At 40.1% G+C, this 17,062-nt stretch overlaps 1 protein-coding gene across 2 annotated transcripts in view; it reads right to left on the reverse strand.

The window, feature by feature from the left end:
• The window catches only part of SPAG9 (sperm associated antigen 9), a 112,090-nt gene extending 95,900 nt beyond the window's left edge, over positions 1-16,190 (reverse strand). Inside the window, exon 1 of one of the 2 annotated variants that reach the window (XM_054585411.1) lies at positions 15,759-16,190. In XM_054585411.1, the coding sequence (XP_054441386.1) occupies positions 15,759-16,061 (303 nt within the window). In that variant the 5' untranslated portion in view covers positions 16,062-16,190. The remainder of the gene's footprint in view (positions 1-15,758) is intronic. The other variant, XM_054585412.1, reaches the window with a different exon arrangement.
• Between the last annotated feature and the right edge of the window lie 872 nt (positions 16,191-17,062).

A 17,062-nucleotide genomic window follows, 5' to 3' on the forward strand; every position in this document is an offset into this window, starting at 1 on the left:
CTTCTGGCCCTCCTTTTTTAGTGCCTCCCTCTTAAAACATGAAGGGATAATTAAGGGTTATCAGATTCTTGAAACTCCAACCTGAAAGAGACCAAAACTATCAAAAAAAAGGGAGAGAGGACTCTGAGGAAACAGGCAAAGCAGGGGGAAAAAAATGAAAACTATAATTAATATAGTAGAGAACAGAGGAAAGTGATTGTATCCATGCTATCTTTAAAAACAGGGGGGCTCGAGGGGAGAGTAAGAACAAGGAAGAGCTCTTGGAACTTATAAAAGTACAAAAATTGAAGAATCTAGCATTTAGTCTGTTTTTCTTGGACAAAGTATACTTCAGGGTAAACCAAACAGTGGATGATGGAAAAGCTCTCCTTTATAAGAAAATTTAGCTATTAAATTGCTGAAGAATTGAATTAGAACAGTGCCATTTCCCAGTCCTTATTGAAACAATAGGGAATATCCAGTCTCTGTTCATAATTTCCTGGTTGTCCCATAAATGCTTTTATAGTCAGGTTCCAAACAAAGTCTGTACGTTGCATTTGGATGTTACATCTCTCTGGTCTCTTTTATTTAAAAAAAAAAAAAATTTTTTTTACTTATCGATTTTAGAGAGAGAAACATCGATTTGTTGTTCTTCTTATTTACGCATTATTCAGTTGATTCCTGTAATATGCCTGACCAGGGATTGAACCAGCAACTTTGGCACATCAGGATGATGCTCTAACTAACTGAGCATCCAACCAGGGCCTCAGACCTCTTTTAAACTACAGACTATAGCTCTGGCCAGGTGGTTCAGTTGGTTGGAGCATCTTCCCATACATCCAAAGGTTGCAGTACCAACCCCGGGTTGGATCCCCAGGCCGGGCGTGTACAGGACACAAGTGATGTTTCTCTCATATCAGTCTTTCTCTCTCCCCTTCCTTCCTCTCTAAAGTCAATAAATATATCCTCAGGTAAGGATTTAAAAAAACTACAGATTCCCAAGGCCTTTTCATACGATGGTCTTAGCAGCCATTGATGATCACAGGGAAACACTATAAAGCCGTTGTAAAAGTGTAATTTAGATATAGCCAGACATAGGTTGTTGCCAGTAAAGAGTAAATGAAACAGGCAATTCACAGAAAAGGAAAAGTAGAATCATCAAGAAAATATGCTCAACCACACCAGTGATCTGAGAAAGGAAATGGAAACAAGAGGTTATTTCACACACATCAGACTGGCGACAGAAGCCAAAATGCCTGATAGTGTCAAGTGCTGGCAAAGACACAGGGAAACTCTTATACACTACTGGTGTGCACGTATGCCTCTTTAAAGGATTAATTTTGTACTATTCAAACTTGAGCTATAAAATTACACTTCTGTCCTGTCAAAAGTAAGTATTTCTAGATGTTAAAAAAAAAAAAAAAAAAAGGCCTACCTAATGATGTATCTGAACAGCACTGGCTTATCTCAATAGTTACAGAAAAAGCATTTGACAAATAAAGAGCATCTACAAAAACTCTGCAACTAACATCATACTTAATAGTTAAAGACTGGATACTTTGCACTTGCTGGTATGGCTCAGTGGATCTGAGTGCTGGTCTGAGAAACCAAAGGTCACCGATTCGATTCCCTGTCAGGGCACATGCCTGGGTTGAGGGCCAGGTCACCAGTTTGGGGGCCTTTGAGAGGCAACCGATCAATACATCTCTCACACGCTGATGTTCCTCTCCCTCTCCCTCTCTTTCTCCATCCCTTCCCCTCTCTCTAAAAGTAAATGATTTTAAAATAAAAATAAAAATCTTATCTACAGAATCCACACACAAAAAAACCTATCATAACTAACAAATAAGATTGGCAAGACTGCTGGATCAATATACAAAATCAAGTATATTTGTAAACCACTGCAATGAACAATCAGAAAGTGGCCCTGGCTGGTGTGGCTCAGTGGATTGAGTGCTGGCCTGTGAACCAAAAGGTCACACCAGTTCAATTCCCGGTCAGGGCACATGCCAGGGCTGCCAGCCAGGTCCCCAGTGGGGAGTGTGTGAGAGGCAACTGATCGATGTTTCTCTCACACATTGATGTTTCTCTTCCTCTCTTTCTCCTTCCCTTCCTCTCTCTAAATAAATAAACAAATTATTTAGAAAATGAAATTAAAGAAACAATTCAATTTAAAATGGTATCAAAAAGAACAAAATACTCAAATAAAATTAACAAAAGAAACACAAAACTTAAACGCTGATAGCCACAAAACACTGCTAAAAGAAAATAAAGATCTAAATAAATGGGAAGACATCCCATGTTTATGGATCAAGAGAATTAATATTGTTAAGAGAGCAATACTCCCCAACTTGACCTACAAATTTAAAAAGTCACTATGAAAATCCCAGCTATCTTCCTTGAAAAAACTGACAAGCCAATTCCAAAATTTACATGGAAATTCTAGGGACCCAGAATAACCAAAACAATCTTGAAAATGAAGAACAAAGTTGGAGTACATACTTCTCAATTTCAAAACTTATTACAAAGCCACAGTAATCATGATAGGGTGGTATTGGCATAGGATAGACATACATAAAGATCAATAGAATAGAATTGAGAATCCAGAAATAAACCCTCACCACTTAAAGTCGACTGATTTTCAACAAGGGTGCCAAGACAATTCAATAGGGAAAGAATAGTCTCATCAAAAAATGCTGTTGTATACATACATACAAAGGAATTAATTTGGACTCCATATTGTAAAAAAAAAAAAAAAGAACCTAAAACTCAAAATGGGTCAGACACCTAAATATAAGAGCTAAAATTAAACATTATTAGAAGAAAATACAGGTGTTTTTGTGACCTCAGATTAGGCAACAGTTCCTTATATAGTCACAAAGAGCAGTCAATCAAAAAATATGGGTAAATGCCCTAACCAGTGTGGCTCACTTGATTGGACATCGTCCCATAAAGTGAAAGGCTGCAGGTTCAATTCCTGGTCAAGGCACATGCCTGAGTAGTAAGTTTGATCCCTGGCTGAGGCACGTATGAGAGGCAACCAACTATCACATTTATGTTTCTCTCCCTCTCCTTCTCCCTTTCTCTAAAAATAAATAAAATCTTTAAAAGAATAGGTAAATTGGATTTCATCAAAATTGAAAACTTCTGTGCTTCAAAGGACCTCAAGAAAGTAAAAAGACAACCTACAGAATAGGAGAAAATACTAGTATATCATATATCTGGTATATCAAACCATATACTATAAAGAAACTTGTATATACTATATATAATGGAATATTATTCAGCCTTAACAGGAATGAAATTATGATGCAGTATACAAAATGAATCAGCCCTGAAAACATGCTGAGATAAGACACAAATGGCAAATATTATATGATTCCAGTTATGAGATACCAAGAAAGAAGTCAAATTCATGGGGACAGAAAATAGAATGGTGGTTTCCAGGCGTTAGGAGAAGAGATACTGGAGTTACTGCTTCATGGGTAAGGAGTTTTCAGTGTGTGATGATAACAAAGTTCTGGAGATGAAGGGTGGCGATGGTTGCACAGAAATGTCAACATGCTCAGTACACTTAAAAATGATTAAAATGGTAAGCTTTATGTAGATTTTATCTCAAAAATATTTTTAAGAAATATGGTGGCAACTATATAAAGTAAAATTTTCATAGGAAGAAAAAAATAAAATTACTCTATTTTTTTCTTAAGTCAATCTTTTGGAGGAATGAAAATTTTCAAAGTCAACAATATTAGCACTATTAGTTGACTAGTATCACTAAGAACCATAACTGTGCTTTTCATACTTTCATAAGCATACTTTTAAGAAAAACTGATGCACCAAAACATTTTTTTAAAAGGTTTTATTTATTTTTAGACAGAGGGGAAGGGAGGGAGAAAGAGAGCGAGAGAAACATCAATGTGTGGTTGTCTCTTGCACTCCCCCTACTGAGGACCTGGCCTGCAACCCAGGCATGTGCCCTCACTGGGAACCAAACCCGCGATCCTTTGGTTGCAGGCCAGTACTCAATCCACTACGCCACACCAGCCAGGGCACATTTTTATCATATTTTAAAATAAAAAGTGTTTCTAGAATTTCATATATACCTACATCCTCAAAATGTAGCATATAAAAAAATTGCCTTTTGTTGCTAAGAATCATCATTCCGAATCACTGTGAATCATGATTAAAAACCATACTGCAGCCCTGGCCAGGCAGCTACGTGGTTAGAGCATCATCCCATACACCAAAGGTAGCTGGTTCGGTTCTTGGTCAGGGCACATACCTAAGTTGCAGGTTCCCTCTCTAGCTGGGGCCTGCATGGGAGACAACTAGTCAACCACTCTCATTTAACTTGTATCTCTCTCTCCCCCTCTCTAAAAATCAATAAACATATCCTCAGTTGAGGATGTAAAGGAAAAAAAAAAACCATACTGCATTATTATGTGTGATACCTTGAAGATAAAAATCCTACCTTGACAACACTTTCCTTTACTTTCTGACCCCTGACCTATTCAACCTCAATTCTTGCCACTCCCCTATGTGGCAGAAGTACCGGTATGTATTTTAAATAATACAGTGGTACCTTGGCACTCACTGTTAATTTGTTCCAGTACTCATGAAAGTGCAGAAACTAACAAGTACAGGACGGTGAAGCATTTTCTCTTGTGGGGTGGCATCCTGATTCACGCGAGTTCTAGCAAGTGCGGTGAGTCCTGAGCAAGCACCAAGTGCCTAAACTCTTTTCTCATCAACATGTGATGAGTACAGGGTTTAACGAGTTCTGAGGCTGATGAGCACCGAGGTATGATTGTATATGGAAAACTAATAAATACTACACAAACATATAAAAAAATGAATTCCATGTTTTTGTAGCTGCTTGAACATATCACACTCTCAAACCTCGCAGATTTTGGCTCTGTGACATGTAACCCAGTTAAACGCAATGCTGTTTTGTGAAGCCGTCCCTCAGCTTGATGTTAGGCTTTTAGCGCATCGTACATACAGTACTTGCTCAGAATGCTTACCTAGGGCTGCCCGATTTACATTAGCTTCCCCCACTAGACTAGGAGCTCCTCAAGGATAGAACCCTGGCTTAGTCATTCTTGTACCCCCACTAAGCCCAATGCATTTAATTCACAGCTATTTTGTAAGTGAATAAATGAGATAAACGAACAGATAAGGTAGGTAGATGTCAAACATACAGGTAACATTTAGTATGTATTAACCAAATGCCTGGAGCTTTGAAAGGTTCATTTTTCTTGTATAATCCTCACAACAATCCTATGAGATTGTTATTATTCTTATCTCTATTTACAGATTAAGAAATTGAGGGTTGGTGTTAAGAAATCTACACAGCTAGGAAGTAACAGAGTCAGGATCTGAATAAAGGAAACCTGACGCTATTGCCCTTGCCCTTGGCCACTGCACCCCATTGGTTTTTGTAATTTTCAGTATCCTGCTTAAGAGATACCTACCACGTGATAAGTACTTATCTCAAATTAAAATACCCTCTTAACTTGCTGTTTATAACCTGTTGAGGCCTAAGAAACTATTCTACTTAAAGTAAGTGTGAAGTGTCTTCATGTACACCAAAAAGGTTTCAGGTTCTATCCCAGGTTAGGGAACATACAAGAGGCGACTGATAGAGATGTGTCTTCCCTACTGCCCCCTGCCCCGCCTTCTTCTCCCCCTTCCTGTCTCTCTAAAGAAATCAAAAAATATATCCTCTGGTGAGAATTTAAAAAAATAATAATAATAAAAACGAGAGTAAATAAGTACTTTGCCTTTAAATGTTTCAACTGGTGAAGATGATGACCTTCATTGCACAGTTTGAGACATTCATTTTAACTATTTAAAAATCTTTTGTCCCCTCCTGTCTCTCAGCTACATTAGAGATTAAAACTGAGTAAATTACTGCCCGATTTCCTATCCCAGCACAAAAGTATTCTTTAAAGAATCAGAACGAAACAGAGAGACAAATGACTAATTTCTATCAAATGCTTCCCAAGTGACATCAAACAAGTCTAAGTAGACTATTTTCATAATAGAACCATAGACAAACAATAGTCTTTTTTAAAAGTTACCCTTCTGGTTTTACAAAAACCTGTTTATTTGATTCCACACTTCTGTGCAAACTGTTTAACTTTTTAAAAGGTTTTTTTTTTTAAATAAGTAGCACTAAGCCCCTCTCCCGCTGCTAAATGAGTCTAGGACAACAGGTAATGAAATTAAATTCAAAGTGAGAATTTGATCATTAAAATTAGAAATTTCATTTAAACCGTAATAGCCCAGCAGAGGCTTTTAATCAATACAGATTTCAGTGCCCAACATTAACATTTTCTTCTTCAGATTAAGTTTTTCTTCCAATATAAATGCTCTTTTGCTAATCATTTTATTTGTTACTTACTATAGAGTACTACTTCTGTATCCAATTACAAACGTCTATCAAAAGATTCTAAGCAAATAGTTAAATTTAAGTTTTGGCACTTAACCTTCATTTGTGTGGAAAATGTATTCAGAAAGACCAGCTTATTTCTCAACCAGTAACTTAGAAGCAAATATTTGTGCCTAAAATGAGTAAGAATACAACAGAAAGCCACTATTAAGATTAAAATAATCCTAGAATCATGGTGTTAACATGACTTTAAGATCACCTAACCCAGCCTCTGCAATTGAGAAGTTACCTTTACAATTACTTCTGACAGTAGTTCCAACGATCTTAGTATTTCAATTTTTAAAACGCACTAATATTTCTAGGATATCTACTATGCAATAGGACAACGTAGGCAAAGTGTCTGCAATACCTATACTCAGAAGCCATGGTTTTTCTGTATATGTAGAAGTCAAAGGACTTATTGAAGAGCTTTTTGGAAGTTTTTGCATAACTTGGCACCAACAGTAAAGGCAACATCTTGAATGCACAAAAGGGAACTTTAAATAGGCTTAGCAATTTGACCTTTAGTATATTTATTTATCCATCTATCCACCCAACAAACCAACAAATAGTATCTACTAAATACCTACCAGATCCCAGCCATTTATTAAGGGAATTAAAGCAGTAAGTTAGTTTGATATAACATTGGAAATGCAAATGAGAGGGGAAGAACAGTATGCTGTGGAAAGATATAAGATGAACACAATCCATACCTGGTGTTCATAAAAGGCATCCCAGAATTGAAATCTGAAAGATGAATAGTTAGCCAGGCAACAGAAGAAAAAGAGAGCTCCAAGCATATAGGCAGCTTTTAAGGAGGCCTGGAAAGAATACATTTCACAAAACAAACGCTAAGTATTCAGTATGGCTCAAAAAGGAAAAGATGAGGCTGGTAAGAAAAGGAGCAGCCAGATTACAAGGCATTGTAAGTTAGGTACCTCAGTCATTTTAAGAACTGTAGACAGAGCCCTGACCAGCATGATTCAATTGGTTGGACATCATCCCACAGCAAAAGGTTGTGGGTTCGACTCCAAGTCAGGGCACATGCCTGGGTTGCTAGTGGAGTTGATCGTCAGGATGCACGTGAGATATGCAACAGATTGATATTTCTCTCTCACATCAATGTTCTCTCTTTCTCTTTCTCCCTCCTAATCCCTCTCTCCAAAAATAAATAAATAGGGGGACAAATGATAATGGAAAAAATACAATAAAAAATAAATTTAAAAAAATTACGACAAAGACTTTAACCTGGACGTTAAAAAAAAATAATAAATAAAATCTTTTTAAAAAGAAACTGTAGACAGAGCCACTACAGGCTTTTAAGTGTGGAAATGATATGATCAAATTTCCATTTTGGAGAGATGTGGGTACAGTGTGATGGGCAGTTTATAGGTTGGCAATACTGGAAGCAGATAGATCTGTTATGGGACAGTGTTACTTATCCATTCATTTATTCAGAAATATGCACTGGTTACTTCCTGTGTGCCAGACACTAGCGTACAGTCAGGATGACACAAAGTTCCAACTTTACGCACTCTGGATTCAGCATGCAAGAGACGTGGGTGTTCTGAAACACAGCAGTAAAAATGTATTTGGAAAGAGAGAGATTCCAGAAATACTTAAAAGTAGGAAACAAAAGAAAGTAGCAATCAATAAGAATGAAGGAGAAGAGTTAAGAGATGACCAGTTATATGGCCAGATGAATAGTGGTATCTCTCATGAAGATAGGAAACAGGAGGAGCAGGCTTAGGCAGTAAGTTCAGTATCAGGAGACATTCGTGTCCAATAAACAATAAAATGGATCCAAAACTAAAAAAAAAAAGAGATCTGACCTTAAAAGTCTTCAGCTGTCAGTCAGCTCCATGAGGAAAGAATCTTGTGTGTTTTACCCACCACTGTATCTCCAACAGACACAGTACCAGGAACAGTTGACAATAAATATTAAATGTTAAGTGAATAAATAAGATAACATATTTTGGAACAGTCCAAAAATGGTAACTGAACTAACTGGAATGGACAGTATCAGATAGGCAGTGTGCAGAAGGAGAACTAAAGTGGACCTTATAAAGAATGCCAAGGAACACCAAAACTAATATGATTAAGAGGAATCCACAAGAGTAGTTGGATAAGAGGAAAACCAAGAGATATCAAAGTTGCAGAACCAAAATTTAATGTTTATTAAAGAAGCAGTGACCAAGAAGCGCTAAATGTTACTGAGAAGCTAAGTATGAAAAGGAATAAGACAGAAAAAAAGAAATGCATTTATGAAAGAGCTACTTACTCTTCAGAACTTTCAAAAATAACAAGTAGGAGAAACTGTAACTACATATGCCTAAAGTTTCAAATCTAAGTAATTACTCTTATGATTAATTATTTCCTTCATGAGCAGCTCACCCTTTTACAAACTTGCATGTTCCATCAAAGCACCTACCTCTATCACATCACCTTTTTTGTATGCATGGCATCTATCACCACCTGTGATTAACTGGTTAATTTATTCTTTATTACAATAGCAATTTCAAGAAAGAATGGGCTACCTTCTTCCCTGTTTTGTTTGTGGCTACATCCCCAAAGCCTAAAACAGTGCCTGGCCAAAAAAATATTTGTTCTTTCTGATCATCTATGTGTCTGTTTATCTTTCTATTTACCGACAATTATAGAATAGGATAGAATCGAAAAACCGTGGAGTTTCCTCCCAGCCCTTAAAAAAATAACTGCAGGGAAGAACAAGTGAAAACACATTTGAGAGGACAATAACAGAATCCAGAATCACAAAAATCCTAGACCTATACCTTGTAAGGAATCCAATCAACAGGACTTCAAATTGGAAGTAAAAAATTATTCTCAGGCTCTATAACCCCAGTGGAGCAGCTAAGCAACCAGAAACAAGATATCCTGGAAAATATATAAGACTAAAAAAAAAGTTACTAAAGAAAACATTAAACATAGAGTCAGTTTCTGAATTTCTGTATATCACTTTCAAAGGGAAAATAATCCATGACATTTTTACACTACAATTTTAAATTAAAATTTTTAACAGATTTTAATTAAGTTTTATGGATCCCAGGTTTAAATTTCTTATTGAAAAATAGTGCCCTGGCTGGTGTGGCTTGGTGGATTGAATGCTGGCCTGTGAGCTGAAAATTTGCTGATTTGATTCCCAGTCAGGGCACATACCTGGATTGCGGGCCAGGTCCCAGTTGGGGGCGTGAGAGAGGCAACTGATCTATGATTCTCTCCCACGTCACATGTAAAAAAAATTAATTCAAATGAAATATTAAACATTAAAAAATGTTCTCAAATATAAATAATATTGCTGTTATGTGATAGAATGCTCTCATTTTTTACAAGATCAGTACTTTCAGTACTGAAGGATAAAGTGTCATAACATCTGCAATTTATTTTGAAATGGTTTAGCAATTTAAAAATATGTATATGCATATATGTGTTGTGTGCATATATACATACGCATACATACATATACAAGAAGTACGACAGACGTAAGTAAATAAAACAACTACTGAATCTAGGTAATGAATACACAGATGATCAGTATACTTTTAATCCTTCTGTATGTTTGAAAATTTTCCTAATTAAATGCTGGGATAAAATTTGCTGAAAATGTTCACTGACCTTAAAAAACAAAAACAGCCCTGGCTGGTGTGACTCAGTGGATTGAGTGCTTGCTTGCAAACCAAAGGGTTGCTGGTTTGATTCCCAGTCAGGGCACATGTCTGGGTTGCGGGCCAGGTCCCCAGTTGGGGGCGTGCGAGAGGTAATCATGCACTATGTTTCTCTCCCTTCCTTCCCCTTTCTCTAAAAGTAAATAATTTTTTTAAATCTTAAAAATAAAACAACAACAGTATTTTAAAGTTCCTAGTAATTCTGTCCTAAACTTGGAACTTCTCTGTTCCATGGATTATATAAATTCCCATGGTTCAGTTCAAACATTTTGGGAAGCACCTATTAGACCAAATTACTAGACGCTAGAATTCCTAAGTGAATAAAACACAGGCTTGCACTGAAACTAATAAATAAATAACACTGGCCAAGATTTGAAAATGTAGAGAATTTACACACATATTTCTAAACATCAGCTTTCTGAACAGACACATATATTATTAAACTGGGCCTCTATTGATATATATTTTTAAATCTCAACCTAATTATTTAGGTAACAGCTATATTCATTACGAGTGCTGAGCACAGCAAAATAGGTGCTTTTAAAATAATTCAGCCATTAGTCAACAGAACAAAAGAATACATACTTGTTGGCTAGATTCTAATACTAGCTTACTAGCTCTCCTGGGAACCAAAGTTTCCATATGATTTAAGTATGCAGAGTGTAAAAGTAAGCTAAGGAGTCCAGGTAACAGAAACCAAACTCAGGCACAGAATTGGATCTGTGACCTATGACACATACGAAAGTAATCTAATGAATAGTCCTTACTCTACTAATTCATCCTCTGATTAGAGGTACCTAATCCAGCTAGATACTTTACCCATTTTGCTTTTTTTTTTTTTTTTTTTTTGGTAATTTTAACTAAACATGTAAATGTTGCTACAGCAAGAACATATCATTGTATCTCACTTAGACACCTGGATTCAGAAAACTGAAGGAAAAGAAAGGGTAAAGATCTGTCTTACGGGCTAAACAATGATTAACTTATTACCATTCCAAAAAGCAGCAGCAGCACCACCACCACCACGACCACGGCGGGCCGCCACCACCTACACATACTCCCTTAGAGAACAAATAGATTGTTCATTTCAAAAAGTGTCTGGAATTAGGAACTGACTAGGGGCAAGGACACAGCTACTCTGGGTAGGGGCAGTGTGTAGCTTATTCAAAACCTCAGCCAGACAAAAAATGGTAATTTTTAAAATATGAAAATATGTTTTTTAAAAAGTGTGTTTTTAGTCCTGGCTGTGGCTCAGGAAGTGCTGGCCTGCAAATCAAAGGCTCGCTGGTTCGATTCCCAGTCAGGGCACACGCCTGGGTTGCAGACCAGATCCCCCCAGTAGGGGTGTGTGCAAGAGGCAACCACAAATTGATGTTTCTCTACCTCTTTTTCTCTCCCTCCCTTCTGCTCTCTAAAAATAAATAAATAAATAAAATCTTTTTAGTCTTTTTTTAAATGTATTCGTTTTTTAAGGTAATAGATCAACGAAGCACTAAAACGTAGCCTGAACAGTCTAAAACTTAGGTTTGAATGAAGAAATTAAGACAACAACATTCCAAAAAGCTGCTGACCCTTGCACTAACTGAACCAAGAGAGAAATTCAGTAAGCACCTGAGTCAACTCTTGAACCAAAAATCTTTTTAGTTCGATGAAAATACAAGATACTGGCTTCAAAAACAGTATATAGGAACCACAGAGAGGGGCTTCACTTTAAAAAGAGTCTGAAAACTTTAATAACATTCATACTCAACATGTAAGATGTCAAATGTTAACTAAGATTCATGGACCAGCAACCTGTCAGGTGCTGACATATCATTTGTGCACATAGTAAACTACCCTTCTTCCCCTGTTGCTCCAATTCAGTGATATAAAACCTACATTATAGCGAAGTTCGATTCCTTAGGACACTAGAGTTGATAGAATTAAGGCTAAAAATCTGAAGAACTGATAGAATCACTAATTTAAATAACAACTATGCTAAAGGCAAAAAAAAAACAATGTTGAAGTAAAAGTGAAATTTCAGCTTTTTACCTCCCTAAGTCCTCAATAACTACCGTCAGCAAATTAATCTGTAAGTGTGAAAGACTACTCTTTACTCCTGTCTCTTAATAAAGTCGCAAAACAGAAAAAAGATTCACTTTTTCTTAAGTGTTTATTAAAGAGATGAACTTAACAGTCATTGTAAATCAGTTTGCAAACAAATCAAAAATAATTTCAAGTTTTAATTATTTTCATGAATGAATGAGAACTGTAACATCAATAGAAAGAACACTCGACTATCAGTGCCTGCTTCTCTGCCCACGAAGGTTATTCCCATGTTCAAACACTTCCAAAGAAAACCATTTGATTAAAGTCTTCATATAAAGCATCAATTTTGTTAATGCTTTAAGTGCTGATTCACTGGGGAAAAGTTAATTAGAAAATTCTCAGTAGTGTACCTCACCTCTGCATTTCATCACCCCAATTTTTTTTTTAGGCAAAAGTCACAGAACCGCAGTCATAAAATCACACCTTCCCAGAAAAGATATTCTCTCTTCAGCCCAATCTCTTCATCTATGTTTCTACTATGCAAGGAGGGATGAAGTGGGTGTATCTTTATTTTATGTGCAATTTTCCTCCATCCAATCACACTAAATAAACTCTCACTTTTGCCCTGGCCGTTGTGGTTCAGTGGATTGAATGCCTGCCTGTGAACCAAAAAGTTGCCGGTTCAATTCCCAGTCAGGGCACATGTCTGGGTTCAGCCAGGTCCCCAGCTGGGGGCATGCAAGAGGCAACTGATGGATGTATCCCTCACAAACTGATGTTTCTCTCCCTCTCTTTCTCCCTCTCTTCCCTCTTCTTTCTAAAAGAATCAAATCTTTAAAAAATGAAAAGAAAAGATATATGGCCAGAGCAGGGAGAGCCCAAAGGGGTAAATGATCATCAATAAGATAGGTTTTTCTTTTTTAAAAACATAATCATGTGTTTATTTATTTGCAGTATTTTATTTCTTTTTAGAGAAAGAAGAGAGGGAGAAAGAAAGGGAGAGACACATGGATGTGCCAGGGAAACATGGACAGAGAAACATGGTTGACTCTCACATACCAATCACATGCCCCCAACCATGGATCTGACCAGCAACCCAGGCATATGCCCTGACCAGGAATCAAAACAGAGACCCTTAGATTTGCTGGAAGTCATTCAACCCACTGATCCACACCAATCAGGGCAAGACGGGTGTTTTGATTTGCACTTGAAAATGGTCACAAAAAAAATCAGCACTCCTTTAGGTTGATTCACAAAAAAAGCAGCTGGGGCGGGGGGTAGGGAAGAGATAAGAGGACTAAATGGTAAAGGAAAAAAATACAATAAAGACTAAATTTAGGGGAAAAAAATCACAAAAGCAACAGCTACCTCCACACAAAAAAATGCTAATAAAAGAAAAAGACAGAAGGTATTCAAATTGAGTAATATCGTTATAATAAAGAGTAAACTCCTAATTCCTTGCTGAGAACTCCTGCAAGCAAGAGATTATTATAGCACTTCACACTTCCTAAAACATTCTCACCATTTACATACTCTCCTAACTTTCCACAAAGGTGCTCAGAATTTACTTTACACTTTCTGGTGATAGGCAATTTCCATGCTTTCAAATACTTTTGCTCTAATAACAGACTCTTAGTTTCCGTATTAAGGCCACACTCAAAACACTCACAGAAAATTAAACACAAAATTCACTTCTGCATATTGGCCTGAGACTGAATTTCTGGGTATCCGGTAATGCTGTAATACTTGATTTATGGCCTTACATGAAAACTGATAACTAGGTGGTTTTATGTTTGTGGTCTGGGAGTTAGATCATCTAGCATTTCATCAATGTTCTCTATTCTCAGGTCATGGACCTCTGCCCAAAGGTTTCATGGAGAGTTTATAGATGTGTTTGAAAAATTATAAATTACAAGAGAGTCATTAGATAACCTATTTTTTAAAAGTTGTTTACTTAATAAATTAATACACGATCCAGAGTCTAGCAATTGGTTTTATTTTCTGATTCTACAACCTGTGGCAGATGGTTTTCTTGGCCTGTGTGACCCCTGGCATTTTGCCCATGTTTGCAGAGACTGACAGAAGTTGAAGGCTGGAGAGAGTATTTCTTTCATCCGAGGTTATAGGTCATGCTGGGCTTGCTCCTCACCTGCGTATATGGTGGGTAATTCCCCAGTCTCTTCCAAATACATCCACACACAGGCAATGGCCTGTCTGAGCACGAAGACATGGCAAGCCAGCTCACAAGTGTACATGATCTCTGTTCTATAAACAGTGCTAATAAACCAGTGGAAATTGTTATCCCATGTTCAGATTTTTTGCAACTCTTCCTACCCTGTCAGTTTGGAAATGCTCCTGAAATAAAGTCAATTTTGTCTGGCAAATTCAATGGTGTTCCTTTGAGACAAATGGATCACAAAAATCAGAATTAAAAATCATCACTACAGCCAAGCTTAAAAAAAAAAAAAAAGAACTATTTGACCTGGTACAAAGAAGGGTACCCATGACAAAAGTTTAAATAGTGGTATTTCTTAGTCATAGGAAATGAGCTGCTAAGGAAATCTCATCCTAAAAACTCTTCAAGTATTTTTGAACGGTAAACATGTCATTCCTTCAGTAATGAGTTATTTAGCTTCCTTCAATCACCATGCATTTAGCTAGGTGTTGCTAGATACTCAGAGAACAAAGATGAATAGGACACTTCGCCTGCATTAGATAGTTTCAGGCCAAGACAACCTGAAAGCTAAAATCCTGGACTATCTCAAAAAGTCAAAGACCTATCCCTTGCACTCCAAAAGTTTCACGGACCTTGGTGAGGTTACTGAGGCCACAGCTGAGGCGTTAGTCTTACCAGCGGGCCAAGTCCACCTGGAAATTGCAGTCTGAAAAAGGTTGCCTACAGTCACCTACGTCTCCTCAACCCCGCCCCCGCAAGTCCTCTTCATAAACAGAGGGTTTTTAAAGGGAACTGTCCAAGGTTACCACCTGATAAGAAGGAATATTCCGGTGTGGGATATCAATAAAATAAAACTGTATACTCTCTGTACTTACAGAGTATTGCTATACAACACCCAAGTGTTGACAAAGTGTCAACCAAAGCAAGTAAAATATAAAAATGAAATCCCTTTCTCAACAGGGTTAAAACATCAAGAAGAAACTGACCGAAAGAGGGAGGTCTCTAACTTCCCGAAGCAGTAACCCCCTGGAAAGGTATTGAAACCAGCGAAAGTTACACATCCACGACAGAAGTGTTCAAAAGCACAAATCCCCTTGGTAAAAGTCTGAACCGCCATCTGGCTGTCCTACGGTGGTCGGAAACTTCCCTAAACTACAAAAGGCGACCAGACATCCTAAAATCTCCGACCTCAGCCAAACCCAGGTGCCCTCATGTCAGGCTGCGGCTTCCTCTCCGGGCCTTGCCTTCCTAATCCAGCTCGCTTCTCCTGGACACTCACTAGCCTGTCTCGGCCCGGGGTCCCTGGGACCTCACGCCGCCGTCCTGGGTTTTGGAGCCTCGGCCTCAGACCCGCCCCCACGAGGCCCGCCGCTGTCGCGCTCGCCCTCCCGGCCGGGCCGCGACCCCCGGCCGCCCTGGGACCCAGCCCCGCCCTCCCCGCCGGCCGGCCGGCCCTCACCTCCTCGGCGTGCTTGCGCAGAGCCTTCTCCCGCTCGTACTGGGTGATGAGCTGCTCGTTGTCGTCCCGCAGAAGCTCCAGCTCCACCTGGTGCTCCTGGTCCTGCGCGAACACCGAGTCCAGGTTCTCCAGCACAGCCACCACCAGTGGCATCAGCTCCTTGACCACCTCCTCGTCGTAGCGCCCGATCAGCCGTTCGAACTCGCGGTAGATGGAGCCGGCCAGGCCAGACACCCGCTCCGACATCACGGCCCCGGAGCCGCCGGGCTCCTCCTGGTACACCACACCGTCCTCCAGCTCCATGGTGGCGGACGGGCTGGCGGGCAGCCGGGGGCGTCTCTGGCTGAGGGGGCAGCACGGGCTCGCACACCGGCCCGGCCGGGGCTGGGGCTGGGGTTGGGGCTGGGCCCGACGGGGTGGGGGCTCGGGCCGAAGGAGGGGAGGGGTGGGGTGAGCGCACTCAGCCCAACCGCTGCTGCACCAACTGCCTGGCGGCGGGGCTGCGCGCGCCACACGTCACCCGCGGGGCGGTACCCGCACCGCGTCGGCCCGAAGGGCGGGGCCTGGCGGGAGGCCAGGCCCGGCAAGGGGCGGAGCCTGCACGTCTTCCTGCTTCTCCCCCCCCCCGGAGGCGGGGCCAGGTGTGGCCGGCCGAGGGGGCAGGACCGCCCCGCACCGGACCCGCTTGGCTTGGGCTGGGGTTGGGGCTGAGGACTCGGGCAGGAGGAGGGGAGGGATGGGGTGAGCGCGCTCATTCCAACTGCTGCTGCACCAACTGCCTGGGCTGTGGGGCCAAGCGCACCTCACGTCACATGTGGGGCGGGACCTGTGCCGCGTCAGCCCGAAGGGCGGGGTCCCGCGGAAGGCAGAGCGCGGCCGGGGGCGGGGCCTATGCGTCCTCGTGCGCCGGCGGAGGCGGAACCAGGCGTCAACACCCGGCGCCGCGAGGACGGTGCGTTCGCCAATGGGGCAGACCGCGAGAGGCGGATGGGGAGGCCTGTCAGCACTAGGCGGGATTTGTTGGGCGGGTCCCAAAGGAAAGGGAGGGGTTCTGGGAGCTTAAGTAGCCGTACAGAATTAACATAGCTAACATTTCTCTTGCTTTTTACAGCTCACGAAGGAGTTTCTTATTTGTTCCTCACGACAGGCGTCGTGAGGTAGACGTTTGGCCACCGTTTTACAGACAGGCAAAGTGGGCCCAGAAAAGTTGTGGTTCACTCAAGGTCATGCAGCTAGAACGGGAAGGAGGCTGATTGGAGGCTCAAACCAGTTCTGATTGAGAATTCCAGGTGCAGAGCAAAGTG

The sequence above is a fragment of the Pteronotus mesoamericanus genome, unplaced genomic scaffold, assembly GCF_021234165.1.
Source record: "Pteronotus mesoamericanus isolate MK-2021 breed Mesoamerican mustached bat unplaced genomic scaffold, CSHL_Meso_final contig_84, whole genome shotgun sequence".
In the NCBI taxonomy this organism is placed as follows: Eukaryota; Metazoa; Chordata; class Mammalia; order Chiroptera; family Mormoopidae; genus Pteronotus; species Pteronotus mesoamericanus.